The sequence below is a fragment of the Pseudopipra pipra genome, chromosome W (assembly GCF_036250125.1).
Source record: "Pseudopipra pipra isolate bDixPip1 chromosome W, bDixPip1.hap1, whole genome shotgun sequence".
In the NCBI taxonomy this organism is placed as follows: domain Eukaryota; kingdom Metazoa; phylum Chordata; class Aves; order Passeriformes; family Pipridae; genus Pseudopipra; species Pseudopipra pipra.
The window spans coordinates 28,855,818-28,872,478 of record NC_087580.1 but is presented as its reverse complement, the minus strand read 5'-3'; the positions used below and the strand labels follow the sequence as shown (position 1 = coordinate 28,872,478).

At 50.6% G+C, this 16,661-nt stretch overlaps 1 protein-coding gene across 1 annotated transcript in view; it reads left to right on the top strand.

The window, feature by feature from the left end:
* The first annotated feature begins 644 nt into the window (after window positions 1-644).
* LOC135405264 (zinc finger protein 883-like) overlaps window positions 645-16,661 on the top strand; it is a 127,708-nt gene continuing 111,691 nt past the window's right edge. The window contains exon 1 of the mRNA XM_064639928.1: window positions 645-1,424. Coding sequence (XP_064495998.1) covers window positions 673-1,424 — 752 coding nt within the window. The 5' untranslated portion in view covers window positions 645-672. The remainder of the gene's footprint in view (window positions 1,425-16,661) is intronic.

The window sequence follows — 16,661 nt, the reverse complement described above, 5'->3', positions numbered from 1 at the left end:
TCATTTCCTCCTCCCGATTTCCCTGAAGGACACTGACAGGGGCCATGGACACTGACAGGGATCACAGTTTGTCCCTTGGCCATACAGCTCCTGCTGTTTGGCAGCACAGGAGAGGTTAATTAGAGCCCAGGCTCCAATCCCAGGGCGCCCCTTGAAGATGAACTTGAAATCAAATTACTTTCCTCCTGGAGCGCAAAATTCAGTCCCCATCACCTTTTTTGGGGCTGAATCTTCATATTTTGGAGTATTTTTTAGCTGAATCTCAACTTTTTGCAGTTTGGGGGACGAGGGTCTTCTTGCTATTTCTGAGACTTTTTCTTCCTGAATCTCAGTGGTTTGGGTTTTTCTGGGCTGAATCGTGGTGTTTTGGAGGTTTTTATGGACACAGGATGCCCAGTGAGTTCTAGAGATGGACTTGGGCAGGAGGAACCCCCAAGCCAACGTGCTCAGCCCTTGTTTTCCCCCCCATCAGGATTTGTCCTTCCCAAAGCTTGGGCGGATGGAGGAGGAGGCTGCGAGGAAGAGGAAGATGCCTTGGGCGCCCCAGGCAGGTGAGGAGGCAGTCAGTGTCCCTTTGGGCGGGTGTTGTGCTGGCTCTGTCAGCCGAGCATGGCCCCGGCTGCAGGACAACCCCGCTGGCGCCGCCGTCCTGCCGGGGCCGGAGTTGGGGGGATGTCCTTGGCCTTCCCTGTGGGCCGGAGGCAAATCCCCTGCCTGTCCTTCTTGCTTCCTGCCCCAGGCCCCGAGCTGAGGACGGAGAGCCCGGAGGACAAATCCCCCCGTGAGACCCTGGTGGGAGAGGCCGTTTTGAAGGGCTCCCCGGCGCAGGAAGGCAGCGGGGAGGAAAAGGGCCGGAGATCCCCCCGCAGGAGGGGCTCCAAAGCCATCCCAGGGTGCTCTGAGGAGCAAAGAGCCAGCCTGTGCTGGGAAGGCGGCCGGAGCTTGAGGGGGAGCTCTGACCTGGTGGTCCCTGAGCAGCCTCCCAGCAGGGAGAAGCCCTTCAGGTGCTTGGAATGTGGGAAGAGCTTCAGTTGGAGCTCTCACCTCCTCACCCACCAGCACATCCACACTGGGGAACGGCCTTACCCGTGTGGGGAATGTGGGAAGAGCTTCAGGACCAGCTCCAACCTGATCCGACACCAGCGCATCCACACTGGGGAACAGCCCTACACGTGTGGAGAATGTGGGAAGAGCTTCAACCGGAGTTCCCACCTCTTCACCCACCAGCACATCCACACTGGGGAACGGCCCTACACGTGTGGGGAATGTGGGAAGGGGTTTCAGACCAGCTCAGATCTCCTGAAGCACAAGGCAACACACACAGGGGAGTGGGCCTTCCACTGCACCTACTGTGGGAAGGGCTTCAACCGGAACTCCACCCTTGTCACCCACCGACACATCCACACTGGAGAGAGGCCCTACAAGTGTGGGGAGTGTGGGAAGAGATTTCAGACCAGCTCAAGTCTCCTCAGGCATGAGCGGACGCACACGGATGAGAGGCCCTTCCACTGCACCTACTGCGGGAAGGGCTTCAACCGGAACTCCCACCTTGTCAGGCACCGGCGCATCCACAGCGGGGAGAGGCCCTACAAGTGTGGGGAGTGTGGGAAGAGCTTTGCCCAGAGGTTTGGCTTGACCTACCACCTAAGGACCCACCAGTAAGGGAAGCCCTACCAGTGCCCCACGTGAAGGAAGAGCTTCGGCCGCTGCTTCCACCCCGAATGAAGCCCCTGATGGTTGAGGCAACCCCTGGAGTCCAGTGACTGTCAGTCCATCCCTTTCGACGACAAAGGGCCAGTCCCCTTTCCCAGGGGCAGCTTCTTCCAACAGAACCCTTCTTGGGGTGTGTGTGGAGATTCCTGCCTTGGCTGGGGACCCCCCAAGGTCACTTCTTGAGGCTGAGAGCAGAGATCTCCCCACCAGCGTTGGTCTGGGGGAGTTCCATCCATCTCTAATTAAGAATTCTTGCTTTTCTGCCAGCTTGAGTAGAATTTCTTCAACGATTGCTTTAGTGTAGAGCACTGTCCTTTCTTATCCTGTACTCCTGGTAGTTTTAGTGTTTGTATTATGCAGTAAATAATTCTGATGAAGATCTTTTGTCTGATTACTTATAACCCTAAATAATTGATTTCTCTCAATAGATCTGATTTGCCATCATTAAAACCTGGAGTACAAAAATGATTCAGTCATACCTCTGTAATTCCTTTAAACTGAAAGTGTTGGCATAATCCAAGCACTCCACAGTATGTTGGGAGCTCAGGGGGGCCACCTCCCTTTCCCAACCCCTTTGTGCCCATGAGACCATTCGACCCACGAGACCACCTCCCCTTTTCCACCCTTTCCCTGTTCCTCCCATTTTCCCATTATCCCCTTAATCCTCATTTTCCCCTCAAAACAGTTTTTGGGTCCCAACCCTCACTTCTTTGCCCCCTCTCCTGTGGGCACTGAAGGAGAAAATGAGGCTGCACACACAGAGTTCCATTTCAGGACTTGTCCACCCGTCTTTCCGGCGTCCCCCTTTCATTGGGGTTCCTTTGGAAACAGCGCCTGGGGTTCTGGCTGGCAGGAGTTCCGGAACACACGCAGACAGTCAGTATGATCAGGTGATGTTCAATTTAAAGGAGTTAACTTTTATACAGTTTAGTTTTTTCCGGGTACATGCTTACAACAAGGTGATTGGTTAGCTCAGTCTGTGCACGCGTACCACGCCTTCGGTTCATTGGTTCTGGTGCTCTGTCCACGCGGCCTGACATCATAGGGCCACCCAAAGTCCCTCCTATTGATCCGCCCTTAGGGACTTTCCGAGATCTTGCAGGTGTTCCTTTATCTCCAGTTTTCCCAAAACTTTCAGCTATAAACACAGGATTTTCTCATACCTACAACTATAAACACATAGCTAACAATTATAAACATTGCATAGTTTCACAGAGTTTGTAAGTATAAACACAGAGCTTTCACACAGTTTGCAACCTCCAAAGTCGTGTCAAGCAGGGCCTAGTGCTTCTTAAAAACCATCATTCATTCACATTGAAATGGTCAGTTACCATGGAAACCATCATACAGTCATGTTGCTACGTTCAGTTACCATGGCAACCGTCATACATTCCCATTGCTATGTTCAGTTACCATGGCAACTGTCATACAGTCCTGTTGCAATGGTCAGTTACCATGGCAACCATCATACATCCCCGTTGCCATGGTCAGTTACCATGGCAACCATCATACAGACCCATTCCTACAGTCAGTTACCATGGCAACCATCATACAGTCACATTGCTACAGTCAGTTACCATGGCAACCATCATACTTTTCCATTGCTACAGTCAGTTACCATGGTAGCCATCATACTTCCCACTGCTCTGATCAGTTACCATGGCAACCATCATACATTCTCATTGCCATGGTCAGTTACTATGGCAACCACCACACATTCCCATTGCTATTGTCAGTTACCATGGAAACCATCATAGAGTCATGTTGCTACGGTCAGTTACCATGGTAACCATCATACTTTCCACTGCTACGGTCAGTTACCATGGCAACCATCATACATTCCCATTGCTATGTTCAGTTACCATGGCAACCATCCTACATTCCCATTGCTACAGTCAGTTACCATGGCAAACATCGTAAATTCTTATTGCTGCAGTCAGTTACCATGGCAGCAATCATACATTCCCATTGCTAGTGTCAGTTACCATGGCAACCATCATACATTCACGTTGCTACAATGTTACCATAGCAACCATCATACATTCCCATTGCTACTGTCAGTTACCATGGCAACCATCACACATTCCCATTGCTGCGGTCAGTCACCACACTGTCCTGGTTAGAGAGCAGGAGGGGCACTTTAGCTCTTTGTGGGTGTGACCAAGTTATTTATCCTGTACCATCCATGCCATCCCTAGGGCTGTGCTTTCAGCAGGAAAAGCCGGGGCTCTGCACCAGAACTGCTCCATCCTGCCCCGCTCTCTGCAGGGCAGGGACTGTCAGCATCACTCCTGCACTCCCCATCCCCGATGCTGCCCCGTCATGTTTGCCCTGGATTGGGACGATGGACCTTTGGTGCTGAAAGGGGAAACCACGATGGGCCGTGGTGCTGAAACAAAGCCCTGAGCAGGACGAGGTGGTTGGGGGGCAGCCTCAGCCCCCTCAGCCGTCGGGTTGGGAGGAGAAGAGAGGAGCCAGCGCGGGACTGAGCCCAGGGAGCAGCTGCGCCACACGGCTGGGACGACCCAGCTCCCGGGGCTTGGCTTGTCCTTGGTTCTCCTTGTTGTTGGGCTGAGGGGTTGGACACGTTACCCTTGGGAGCTCCCCCACCGCATTGCCTTTGTTCGGGGGCACCGCGCGGACACGTCGCACGGGGAGCACCCGGCATCTTGTCTGTGTGCCTGGTGGTGACCCCCTTTTGAGGGTGAAGCACCTTCTCTTTCTGGATACTTTTGCTGGTGACATTGCTGTTCTGACTGTGTCTTATTCCATTGCTCTGTGTTTTTAGTGAATTGTTATCTCCACCCAGAGTCTCTCAGTTTTTGTCCCTCCCTCACCAAAAGGGCCGTGGGAAGGGGAGTGACTTATCTGAATTTTAATTTCCTGCTGGTGCTAAAACCAGCACACCTGCCATGCACCAGCCTCGGGAAAGATGGAATGATGCAGTGGGTGCTGGGACATGCAGACATTGGGATACACATTTAGGAAAGGCCACCTGGTCACTCAAAACTGGGGGATGTGCCAATCGGGCTGGCCCTGTCCAATCCAAGTTTTCACATGCCGTAGAAAGGGATAAAGTTCCTGTAGTGCACATTAAAAACATGTTGGGAAAACAGACTGGGTTATTCCCGCTTCAAGGAAAGGGAAGTGCACCCGTGGGATTCACGTTGCTCAAGGCACGGATGCACTTGGTGGGTGTAAGGGGGTTACTTTTGAATTAGATGATCAATGGAGCATAGAGGCGTGAGAAAGAAATCATATTAGGATGTGAAACCAGCTAGAGTATGGTACAATGTAACTTATGGCACAAGCGAATTGTAAGGTCCATTGTGCTTTTTAGCAAGTCAGCTTGATATCCCCTATTATCAGAGCTGAGTTCTTCCTTGGTTTTGCTACATATTGCAAGATAGATACATCTACCCTTGAAACACAATGGTAGAGGTCATACATAGGGGTGAGAAAGATGATGATGGGAGGAAGGTTATGTGGGCAGGGGTCACTGGCCCCTTGCCCTACAAGTAGGGCATGCGCAGACTGTTGCCATGAGGTCATGATTAGGCGGTGTTTGGCTGCCATTCAGGCATCACCTTATGCTACGTACTGGCCCTACGTAGTGTAATGTGGAACTGATAAAAATGGGGTGTCGAGACTGCTGGGGTGAGCGATCCTCATCCTACCACCGAGACCGTGTTGCTCCGCGGGGACGCCCGCTAAGCATGGGTACCGACCAGCTGCTGCAGATCCTGACAGCCCTGGCCTGTCTGTGTGGGTAAGCACAGGTTATTGATAGGAAGCAACTGAGAGAACAAACTTTTTAATATCCTTTTAGTGTTCCTTTAACTCCCCTTTTATGTTTATAGTATTTTTCCTTTAGTCTCCCTTTTTACTAACCAATATCGTGTTATCCATAATATTGTGTCAAGATCCTTTTTTGGTATCCCTTTTCACTAGTTAATACTGTATGAAATGCTGTTCGTAGTATTTGTTTTAATGCCACCCGATAACATAGTTAGTTTGTATCCTTTTTAGTTTTTAATTCCTCTTGCTAAGTTTATTGCTATTATTATTATTCTCACTGTAATAAAAGATATTTTGTGTGCTTGCGTATTTTTTGGCACTTGTCTTTATTCCGGACATGTATCCGAACGTACTGCTACACTCACCCGTGGCCCTGCCCGTGGCCCTGTCCCTTGGCTCTCTCTCTGCCAGCTCAGTGTGGGGCACACGGGCTGGGGGTCCCTCCCAAGCCCCCCGGGCAGCCGGCGTTGGCTGGGGGGATGTGAGGGCTGGGCCTGCTCAGCACAGCCCCGGCCTCGTGCCCAGCGCCTCTTTCCTGACCCACACAAGAGCTTCCCGCCCCCCCCAGGGCTCCCCTGCTGCTGCCTCTGCTCCTGGCCCTGCCTTTGCTGCTCCCTTGGCTGGGGCAGCGGCTGCAGGGGGGGGATGGCAGCAGCTTCAGCTCCACGGCACTTCCTGGGGGGAGCTCAGCCTGGGGGGGACGGGCAGGGACCTGATGGGGATGGACAGGGGCCCAGCAGGGACAGACAGGGCCTGCAGGGGAAGGCACAGGAACAACCTGAACCCCCACACTGACACCGCTGTCTCTGCTCCTCTTTGCAGGCTCCGTGGCCAGGCACAGTTTGTGTTCCTGGGTGCCCACCATCTCAGCACTTGGAGACGCTCAAATCAGCGCCCGCAGCTCTGCAGCAAAGCCCCAGCTCACCTGGCACACAGGGGATGGACACAGCACCTGCTCGGGGATGGGCATTCACAGCTTTGTCTTCTTCCCCACCACGAGGCTCTCCTTCCTCAGCAGCACCTCTGCCTTGCACTTATTCTCAGCCTCACCTCAGGGACAGCTCTGGGCTCACCTCCGCGCCACTTCTCAGCCTCACCTCAGGGCCTGGGCTCAAGGACAGGAACCTGCAGGGAGGGGACATCAGGTGCAAGCTCAGGGCTGCCTGCTTGCACTGGCCTCTGGGCTTCTTTCTCCTTCTACAACCAGCCCAGAACTCAGCCTGCTTTGCTAACACCACACATTTACAGACTAACCTTGGAGATAGATATGGACAGACATCTCTATCACCCTGGGGATAGAGCCTCAAGCATGTGCTGCCATAGGAATGGCAATCACAGAATCACAGAATCAGCCACGTTGGAAAAGACCTCCGAGATCATCAAGTCCAACCCTGGATCCAACCCCACTGTGCTTCCCAGACCATGGCACTGAGGCCACATCCACTCTCACCTTCAACACCTCCAGGGACGCTGACTCCACCCCCTCCCTGCCCACCCCATTCCAAGGCCTGATTACTCTCTTGGGAAAAAATTGCTTCCCAATATCCAACCTAAACCTCCCCTGGCACAGCTCAAGACCCAGCCCTCTTGTCCTACTGCTGCTTCCTGGCAGAACAGCCCCACCTGGCTCCAACCTCCTGGCAGGGACTTGCAGACAGTCAGGAGGTCTCCCCTGAGCCTCGTCTTCTCCAGCCTCAACACCCCCAGCTCCCTCAGCCTCTCCTCACACCACTTGTGCTCCACTCCCTTCCCCAGCCTCGCTGCTCTTCTCTGCTCCTGCTCCAGCCCCTCCAGGGCCTTCCTCAACTCAGGGGCCCAGAGCTGGACACAGCACTCCAGGGGTGGCCTCACCAGCGCTCACTCCAGCCCAACAATCACTTCCCTGCTCCTGCTGACACACTCTGCCTCACACAGGTCCCTCTGCAGAGCCCTCCTGCCTTCCAGCACATCAACACACCCCCAGCTTGGGGTCACCTGCACATTTGCTGATGAAATGCCTGGTTCTGCAGCAGCTGCAGATGCTCAAGGGGCAGCAGGACCAAGTCAGGGGCCTGGGGGGGCCTGGGGGGCTTTGGGGTCCAGGAGGGTCCCGGCGGAGCTGGGGAGGGGATTTGGGGATTGGGGGTACAGACCAGGACAGACCAGTACAGACCAGGACAGACCAGTACCTCCTCACTGCTCCCCAGATCTCTCCTGGAGCTTGGCCACGTTGTCCTGGGACACCTGAGCCCCCCCCAGTGCCCTCCCAGTACAGCCCAGTGCCCCCAGTACAACCCACTGTGTTCCTGTCCCAGGGTGCCGGGTGATACCTCTTTGGGTGGGAGGTTGGAAGGGATTTGAGGGGAGGCTGGGGGACATTTGGGGGGGGAGGTTGGGGGGTTTTGGGGTGTTTTGGGTGCATTTTGGGGGGTTAAAAGGGGGCTTGGGAGGTCAAAGGGATCTGTAGGGGGAGGGGATTAAAAGGAAAATGGGGGTTGGGAGACATTTGGGAGGGGTTAATGATTTCTAGGGGGAAAGAGGAGGGGCAGCACCATGAGCAGGTGAGTCCTGACACCCCGTTGGGGTTCCCAAGACTTTCTTGGTGTTTCTAATTCTCCCCTTAACACCCTGAGACCCCCCTGGTGTCTCCAATGTCCCCTCCAATGTCCCTCTCCAAGGGCCTCTCCATGGCCATAATTCCCCCAATTCCACTGCCCCCATACCCCACCCCACTATCCCCAAACCCCAACCCTGATGTCCCCAACCTTCCATCTCACCCCAGGAGCCCCCCTTGTTCCCTCTGACACCAAAATCATCCCCCCTCCCTGCAATGCTCACAGAAAGGCCAAGGGCATCTGGGGACAGTCAGGGGGCTTTGGGGGGCAGTGGGTCATTACTGAGGGATACTGGGACACACTGGGGGGAACCAGGGGGCACTGGGAGGGACTGAGGGTTACTGAGGGACACTGGGATGGCACTGGGAGGGATTAGAGGTGAACTGGGGCACACTGGAGAGGAGAACTGGGGAGTTACTGGGGGATTACCAGGACACACGGGGGAACACTGGGAGGTTACTGGGCCATACTGGGGGTTACTGGGTGCTCACTGCAGGATCACTGGGCCATACTTGGGGGGCAGTGGGAGGTCACTGGGACACACTAGGTGGTCACTGAGAGGGTTACTGGGCCATACTGAGAGTCACTGGGAGGTCACTGGGATATACTGAAGGCACTTGGATCCCCTTACCCGGATGTGGTACATCTCCTCCCCCGGATTTGGGGAGCATCCCTAGGACCCCTCCCCTGGGGGCTGGGGGACTGTCTGCACCCCACTGCTGGGCTTTAGGGGACCCCCCAAAATCCCCTCAAAACCCCTGAAATCCCCTCAGAAATCCACCCCTCGACCTGAAACCTCCTCAGGGTCCTCCCAAATCCCCTCAGAGACCTCATCCCTTTCCAGGACCCCCTATACCCTCTCAGTGACCCACAAAACCCACCTGGGGCACCTCAAGCCCATTTAGGGACCCCCAGTCCCCCTCAGGGACCCTTAAAACCGTCTGGGATTCCTTAAACCCCCTAGAGACCCCAAAACTGCTAAAAGGTCCCCACAAAGTCTCTCCAGGACCCCCAAACCTCCTCGGAGACTCCCAAAGCCCACTGGGTGATTACTGGGGGATACTGGGACACACTGGGGGGAACCAGGTGGCATTGGGAGGGACTGGGGGGTTACTTAAGAGCGCTGGGAGAGCACTGGGAGGGACTGGGGGGGAGCTGGGAGATTACCAAGACACACGGGGGGACACTGGGAGGTTACTGGGCCATCCTGGGGGTTACTGGGTACTCACTGGAGGATCACTGGGCCATACTGGGGGGCAGTGGGAGGTCACTGGGACACACTGGCTGGTCACTGAGGGGGTTACTGGGATATACTGGGGTTTATGGATCCCCTTACCTAGATCTAGTATATTTTCCCCCCCCCCCCGGGATTTTGGGGGGCATCCCTAGGACCCCTTCTTTTTGGGGCTGGGGGACCCCTTGAGCCCACTGCTGGGCTTTAGGGGACCCCCCAAAATCCCCTCAAAACCTCTGAAAAGCCCCCATCGACCCATCGAAACCTCCTCGAGGTCCCCTCAAATGCCATCAGAGATCTCATCCCTCCCCAGCACCCCCTAAACCCTCTCACTGACGCGCAAAACCCACCTGGGACACCCCCAAGCCCATTCAAGGCCCCTCCAATACTCCTCAAGGAACCTTTAAAACCGTCTGTGACCCCTTAAACCCCCTAGAACCCCCAAAACTGCCTAAAAGGTCGCCGCAAAGACCCCCAGGACGCCCAAACCTCCTCAGAGACCCCTAAAGCCCACCTGGGACACCCCAAATCTCCTCAGAAACCAAAACCCCTTCGGAGACTTTCAAACCCCTTCAGGGACCTTCAAACTTCCCCCTGAGTCCCCTCAGGGACCCCTCACAAAGACCCCGGGAACCCCCGAACCCCCGCGCTAAACCCTCCCCAGCCCTCCAGCCTTTCCACCCACACCCGCGCTCCCCGCAGCCCCCGAGGGGATCCCCAGACCCCGCTCTCGCCGCCCCCCCCAGCACTCACAGCTCAGCGCAGCGGACGCCGCCTCTTCCCCACTCGTTTCCACGCGGACAAAATGGCGCTCGCTCTGCGCGCGCATCGTCCTTAGAAACCCGCCCCGCAGCCAATCAGCGCGCGGCCACGGCCCCTGCCCGCCCTCTTTGGGCTTCCGCCCCGCGCGGTGCATTGTGGGAGTTGCAGTCCTTGCGGCGAGAAAGGCTAGGACTTCTGGGGTTTAGTTTTTCTGTCTTCTTTTATTATCTCCTTTTTCTTTCTTTCGTTTCTTTCTTTTTTTTTTTTATTTCTCCTTTTTTATTCCTCCTTTTTTTATTCCTCTTTTTTCTTTTGTCTTTCTCTTTTTTTCCCCCCTCTTTTTTCCTTGTTCTTTCTTTTTGGGTTTTTTTTTTTCTTATTTTTCCTGTTCCTTCTTTCTCTTTTTTCTCTAAAGTCTAGACAACTTTAGGAATAAATTTAAAAGCCAACACAGTGCTATAAATGTAGGATGTGAATGTGAGGAAGTAGTAATGCAATCTCTGGCAAGACTTCACTCATACTGTGCTCACTAATTCTTACCACATCATAAATATCTGCTTTTTTAAAAATGTGAGAAGACAGTTGATCCCAGGAATAAAAGTTATGAGCTGTGAAGAGAAGAACAGAAAAGCCCTCCTTCTGAAACCGTCACAGAAAAGGAAAATAACAGAGACACAAATATGAAGTCATGAAAGGGAGGTCACACAAAGAAATATTTCAGATATATGCAGAAGAATTACAAGCATTGCCCCATTTTCACTAATTCTTCCTTACTTTATTTGCTGTGATAAATAGCACAACTCCCTGCTTAAAACTGGGAGAATTTTACTCATTAATACACTACAGACTATGGAGAGTTTGTGTGCCAGTTCTGCTTCTCACTCGTTCAGTAAAGCTGAGCAGAACTTCTGATTAGACAGAAATCCCAAGTGGCTGCAGACTGGGCTAGAAGGGAGCAAATCACCATGAAAAACAAAGTCCCAGTGCTCCCTGGGAGTGCAGAAGAGCAGGGACGGTGTCAGGAAAGACATCTGAGAGGAACACAAACTGAACTCAAATCCAGTTTTCTTTTTCCTTCTATCAAAGTTATTTGGGAGACAGTTGTGACAGTTTTTCTCTAAAATGCAGGTAGAAGGCCAAATCTTGATTTCCTTGGCTTTGGCATGACTGACGTATTTGGGCACTTTTTCATTCCCTCACTTCAATTATATGGCAAGACAGCAGAGAACTCTGGAAAAAGGTTTCTTTAACACAAGTTCAAAATTAAGAGGTTATTTTTAGTTTGAAAAAAAATTGTGATCTTGGCTTATTTTGCATAAAGGTCATATTCACTCATCTGCTGACAGTAAAAAAGCCAAAAAGGAACATCAGAAATCTCAGACATTAAGGTATGTTTGGCAAGTATCATTACTATAGAAAAGAATAAACTGCTGTATCTTCCCTTTCTTTCTCCTTTTCTCTCTTCAGTCTCAGTGGCCTTTGTGTCTCATTGTCTCACAATTTGGCAGGGATTTACATTTTCCACACCTTACAGCACAAGGATATCCCCTTTGACGTGGTAGCCAAGATAATGTCTGGTTGGAAACAAGTTATATGAAGGAAAAATATTTTAATTATGCAAAGGGTTTCAGGAATTCAGATATAAAATTTCATTTCAGATTTTTAAAATTCCATCTCAGATCTTTTTGAAACTACAGAGAAAAATCCTACAGAGTAATTTTTAACTGTAAATGGAACCAGCAAAAAAAGCAAAAGCACTTTATGGCTATCATGTTTAAGAAAGATCATCTCTGGTTTTGTCCCCAGCTAAAGATGGGAACAAAGCAGTGACTTGATTCCCTCTACATTTCAGCCTCAGCAAGATCTTAAAAGAACCTTCATTTTCCCCCACTTAAGGTTTTTTTTTTCCCCCTAATATGGAAAGGTGATGAAAATGTAAGAGGGTGACAGAACTTTGCTGGAGGAACACAGAGTTCATTGCAAACAGAGGAACTTCAAAGCTTCCTCCACTGTGCAAAGTGGCTCAAATCTTCAAACCCTGTCCCTTTACTCAAGTGCTTTATGATGACCAGGCTCACTTCCATAATCCAGATGCTTCAAGTGCAGAAAAATAGAGAATGACATGATAAAAAACCCCAACAAACAAACAAACAACTCACAGACATTTACCTTTGCTGACAGTTAATGAAAACACCATTTTCTTCTGAAAACTGTAGGGGCAGGAGTTGTCAAAAATAAAAAATATTAAAAAGTGAGCTTTTTAGAAAAGCAGTGCAAATCACAGGAGTAAAGTAACATAAAAATTGATTCAATTCCTGGTACTTATATATATGTGGAAAATGGTTCTAAAGAGAAATTTCAAAGTGTGATTTTCGAAATGTCTTCTGTAGGTTTTCACCAGGAATTGCAGTGTCATTTTATTGTAGAATTCCTTCAACAGAAGAACTTAACTTGTCACATAAATAAGGTTGACTTTAATTACAGTATTGAAAAGTCCAGTTGATTTACACAGAATGAAAAGAAAAACTAAAACAAAACAAAAAAAAAAACCAAGCATGGATATCCCTGAGATTATATAAAAATGGCATACTTCATCTAAATTGTGTCCTTTTTTGTGAAGAATTGAAATTGGTCTAAAATAGGTTAATGTGATTGTAGGTAGTAATTTTCAATAATAATCTACAGCTACATTTCACATTACACATTTTCCCCATTTTTATATATTTTTCTTTCTTTTAGAAGTATAAGCAAGCTGCAGTTTTGCATCAGGAAATCTCCTCTACCACAGAGTTCTTCCAAGAGATCTTAAGCACAGCCTGGATCTCATGCTAAGGCTGAGGTTTTGGAAAGACCTGGAGTGAGACCTCTGCAATGAGGTGAATTCCCTGCTCACAGATGATCAATCAGCTCTTCCAAGCTGTTGTGCAGTTTTCCCTTTCTCACCTGGCTCTCCCTAAGCAGGCAAAACCATCCATGTTCTCCCAGGCAACTCCAACTGCTGTTTGGATCTCTGTGTCCCAACTGTCTCGTGCAGCTCCAGAAGACAGAAAGCAACCCCAAAGCTGATCAGTGCAGGTGCCACATGTCTGCAGCATGGAAAGGGCCCAGCTGGAGCTGGGGGAGATCTGCCCAGCCCCAAAAGCACAGGGGGGGGAGGCAAAGGGAAGGAGGGAATCGGAAGAGAAGGACACAGTTGGAGTGTCACTGCCTGCTGGAAAAACTCTGCAGTTTGATGAGCAGGGACTTCCATTAAGCCTCAGTTTAAAGCAATCTTGAGGTGGCCCTTTATGATGTGTGGGGTCAGGCTGAGCCCCAGCTGGCTGCAGTTTAGGAAAGGGAGCAGCAAAGAGGGCACCTCTGTGCCTCCCACTGCCAGAGTCTGAAGACACAACTGTTCAGGAAGGAGACTCACTTCTCTCATCTCTTGCCATCCACAACACCCCCCCAAAACCAAGAACAGACACAGGGTGAGCTCACTGAGAGATGTGCTGAACAGCCTGGGAGAGGGAAGAAAAGAAGAAAGTAGCACTAATGAAAATGACAATCAGTTCAACACTTCAGAGCTTAGAGAAGAATTCTGGTTTCATTAGAACAGCTCCCAATTTTCCACACAAGCACTTTTGCAACCCTACCCTTGTATCCCCATGAAATCATCTTTCTGGACAAAAGGAACTGGAATGGACAATGCACAGCTTGCCACTGACACTATTTAATTAGCTGGGTCACTGATGAGAGATGTAGGAGAGCTCTTTCCTCCTCCCTGCTCTATCCTACTGTCTCCTTAAATTGCCTCTAGAAAAGAAATGGTCACAATTTTTCATTTAAGAACTTTGTTTCAAACATTTCCTGCTCTTCATCAAAATCAGAGATTATATTATTCTGAAGTTAGATAGACATCATGCAAATGTTTGAGAATTTGGAATATATTTAAATGTGATTTTTTTCACAAGGAGCTTTTAATTTTTCTTTTCATTTTTAAATTCACATGAAGTGACATAAGAGAATGTAAGAGAAGAAAAATGAAAAGGAAACAGAAGACATAGAATAAAACAAATCCCATTGGAAAAGAATCCTGGTGGAAAGAAGGAAAGAAGCAAAGAAGAGAAAAAGAAGAGAGAGAGCAGAAAGATGAGAGAGGAGAGAGAGAGAGAGAGAGAAAGAAAAGAGGGAAAGAAGAGAGAGAAAAGAGAGAGAGAAAAAGAAAGATGAGGAGGAGAGAGAATAACAACTGTTGTATCCAAAGGACTGAAATTTGTCATAAAGGAAATCTTTCAAAAAAAGTTTTATGATGTGACTCTCAAAGCAATACTAAGCAAAATGGAAAAACAAATCTGTCTCACAGGGAAAAATCTCATATATCCAGGCTTGATCTTTTCTCCTAATTAATTCTGACCTAACATCAGTTTGCTGTGTTTGCTGAATATTCATTCCTCTAAGGAGGTCTGTTGGCTTCAGTGATCCACTTGCATGAACAAATTCTTTCAGATGCAAATATAAGCTGTATGATAGGATTCCTACTTGTTTGCATGATTAGATCAGGGATCCTATGATGGGGTTCAACATCCAATCCCAGAGGTTTTGCTGCCTAAACTAACAGTGGCTGAGATCCCCTGGCTGCAGGAACCATCTCCTGTAGAGATTGAACCAACAGCAGCAGCTACAGGTCCGTAGGGTCAATGTTGGCTGCTGGGAACAAGCCCAAGCCATAGGCAGAGGCAATGCAGTATTCCATAGGCAGAGGCAATGCAGTATTCCATAGGCAGAGGCAGTGCAGTATTCCATAGGCAGTGCAGTATTCCATAGGCAGAGCCAATGCACTATTCCATAGGCAAACAGGCGGACAGGAAAGGGCAGGTGCTAAAGAGTCCAAAGCAAAATCTCACATCTTTCACTGCTGAACATTCCTGTGTTGTGCAAATCACACACAGAGCACATGAGAGCTTAAAGAAGCACTTCACTGCTCAGGCCATTCTTTTTTCAGAGTATCTTCCCTTTCTCATATCTTCTCTGAACCTCGCCTGATGCAACTTCAGGTCATTTCCTCTCTTCCTGTCACTAAAGGCTTTGCAGAAGAGACCAAGCCCCACCCCTCTAAAACCTCCTTTCAGGTCATTGCAGAGAGCAATGAGGTCCCCCCTGAGCCTCCCCTTCTCCAGACTCAACAAGCCCAGTTCCCTCAGCCGTCCCTCAGCAGACATGTTTTCCAGAGCCTTCCCCAGCTCCGTTCCCTTCTCTGGACACGCTCCAGCCCCTCAAGGGCCTTTTGGCACTGAGGGGCCACAACTGGACACAGCACTCCAGGTGGGGCCTCCCCAGTGCCCAGCACAGAGGGGCAATCAGTTCTCTGCTCCTGCTGGCCACACTCTTCTCCACAAAGGCCACGATGCCCTTGGCCTTCTTGCCCCCCTGGGCACACTCTGCCTCATATCCAGCTGCTGTCAAGCAGCACCCCCAAGTCCCTTCCTGCTGAGCAGCTCTCCAGCCCCTCTGCCCCCAGCCTGGAGCATTCCAGGGGGCTGTTGGGACCCAAGTTGTCGTAGGTCAGAAATTGTGTGAACAGTTTCTGTTGCATTTCTGTGATAAACCCAACATTTTGCCTGATCGCATCGGTCTAAGAGCAGTCTGTCCATACCCTTCCATCAAGACCAAGTGCAGGCCCTGACACTTGGCCTTATTGATCCAGCCTGTCCAGATCCCTCTGCAGAGCCTTCCTGCCCTCCAGCACATCCACACTCACACCCAGATCAGTCAGTCTCCCAAACAGGACAAAGTCTGACCACCAGCAGTCCAGGGTGTCAGTTCTGCTGCCCCCTCCTTCCTCCACCCAGAATGGAAAACTCCATCATTTTGGGGTCTCTGTGCCCAAGACGGCTCCGACCACCACATCCTCCACCAGTCACAGAATCATGGAATGGTTTGGGATGGAAGGGACCTTAAAGAGCATCTCAGTCCAACCCCCTGCCATGGGCAGGGACACCTTCCACTAGACTCAGACCTCAGACCCCCATCCAACCTGGCTGTGAAGACTTCCAGGGATGGGGCAGCCAGAACTTCTCTGAGCAACCTGTGCCAAAATCTCACTACCATCACAGTCCAGAAATTCTTCCTAATATCCCATCTAACCCTGCCCTTTCTCAGTGTGAAGCCATTCCCCTTGTCCTGTCACTCCAGGACCTTGTAAACAATCTCTCTCCATCTTTCTTGTTGGCTCCCTTCAGGCACTGCAAGGCCACAATTAGGTCACCCCAAAGCCTTCTTTTCTCCAGCCTGAACAATCTCAATTCTCTCAGCCTGTCCTCACAGCAGAGCTGCTCCATCCCTCTGATCACTTTGATGGTCTCCTCTGCACTCGCTCCAACAGGTCCATGTCCTTCCTGTACTGGGACCCCCGAGCTGGAGGCAGCTCTGCTGGGGTGACAACATTACAGCCGTGTGTGTTCCAGCAAGGACACTGTGGAACCTCCTGGAGTAAAGGGGCCATTGTGACACTGTAGGGCCTTCTGGAGCCAAAGGAACCCTGGGACTTTTCAGAACCTCATGGAATCAAGGGGCCACTGTGA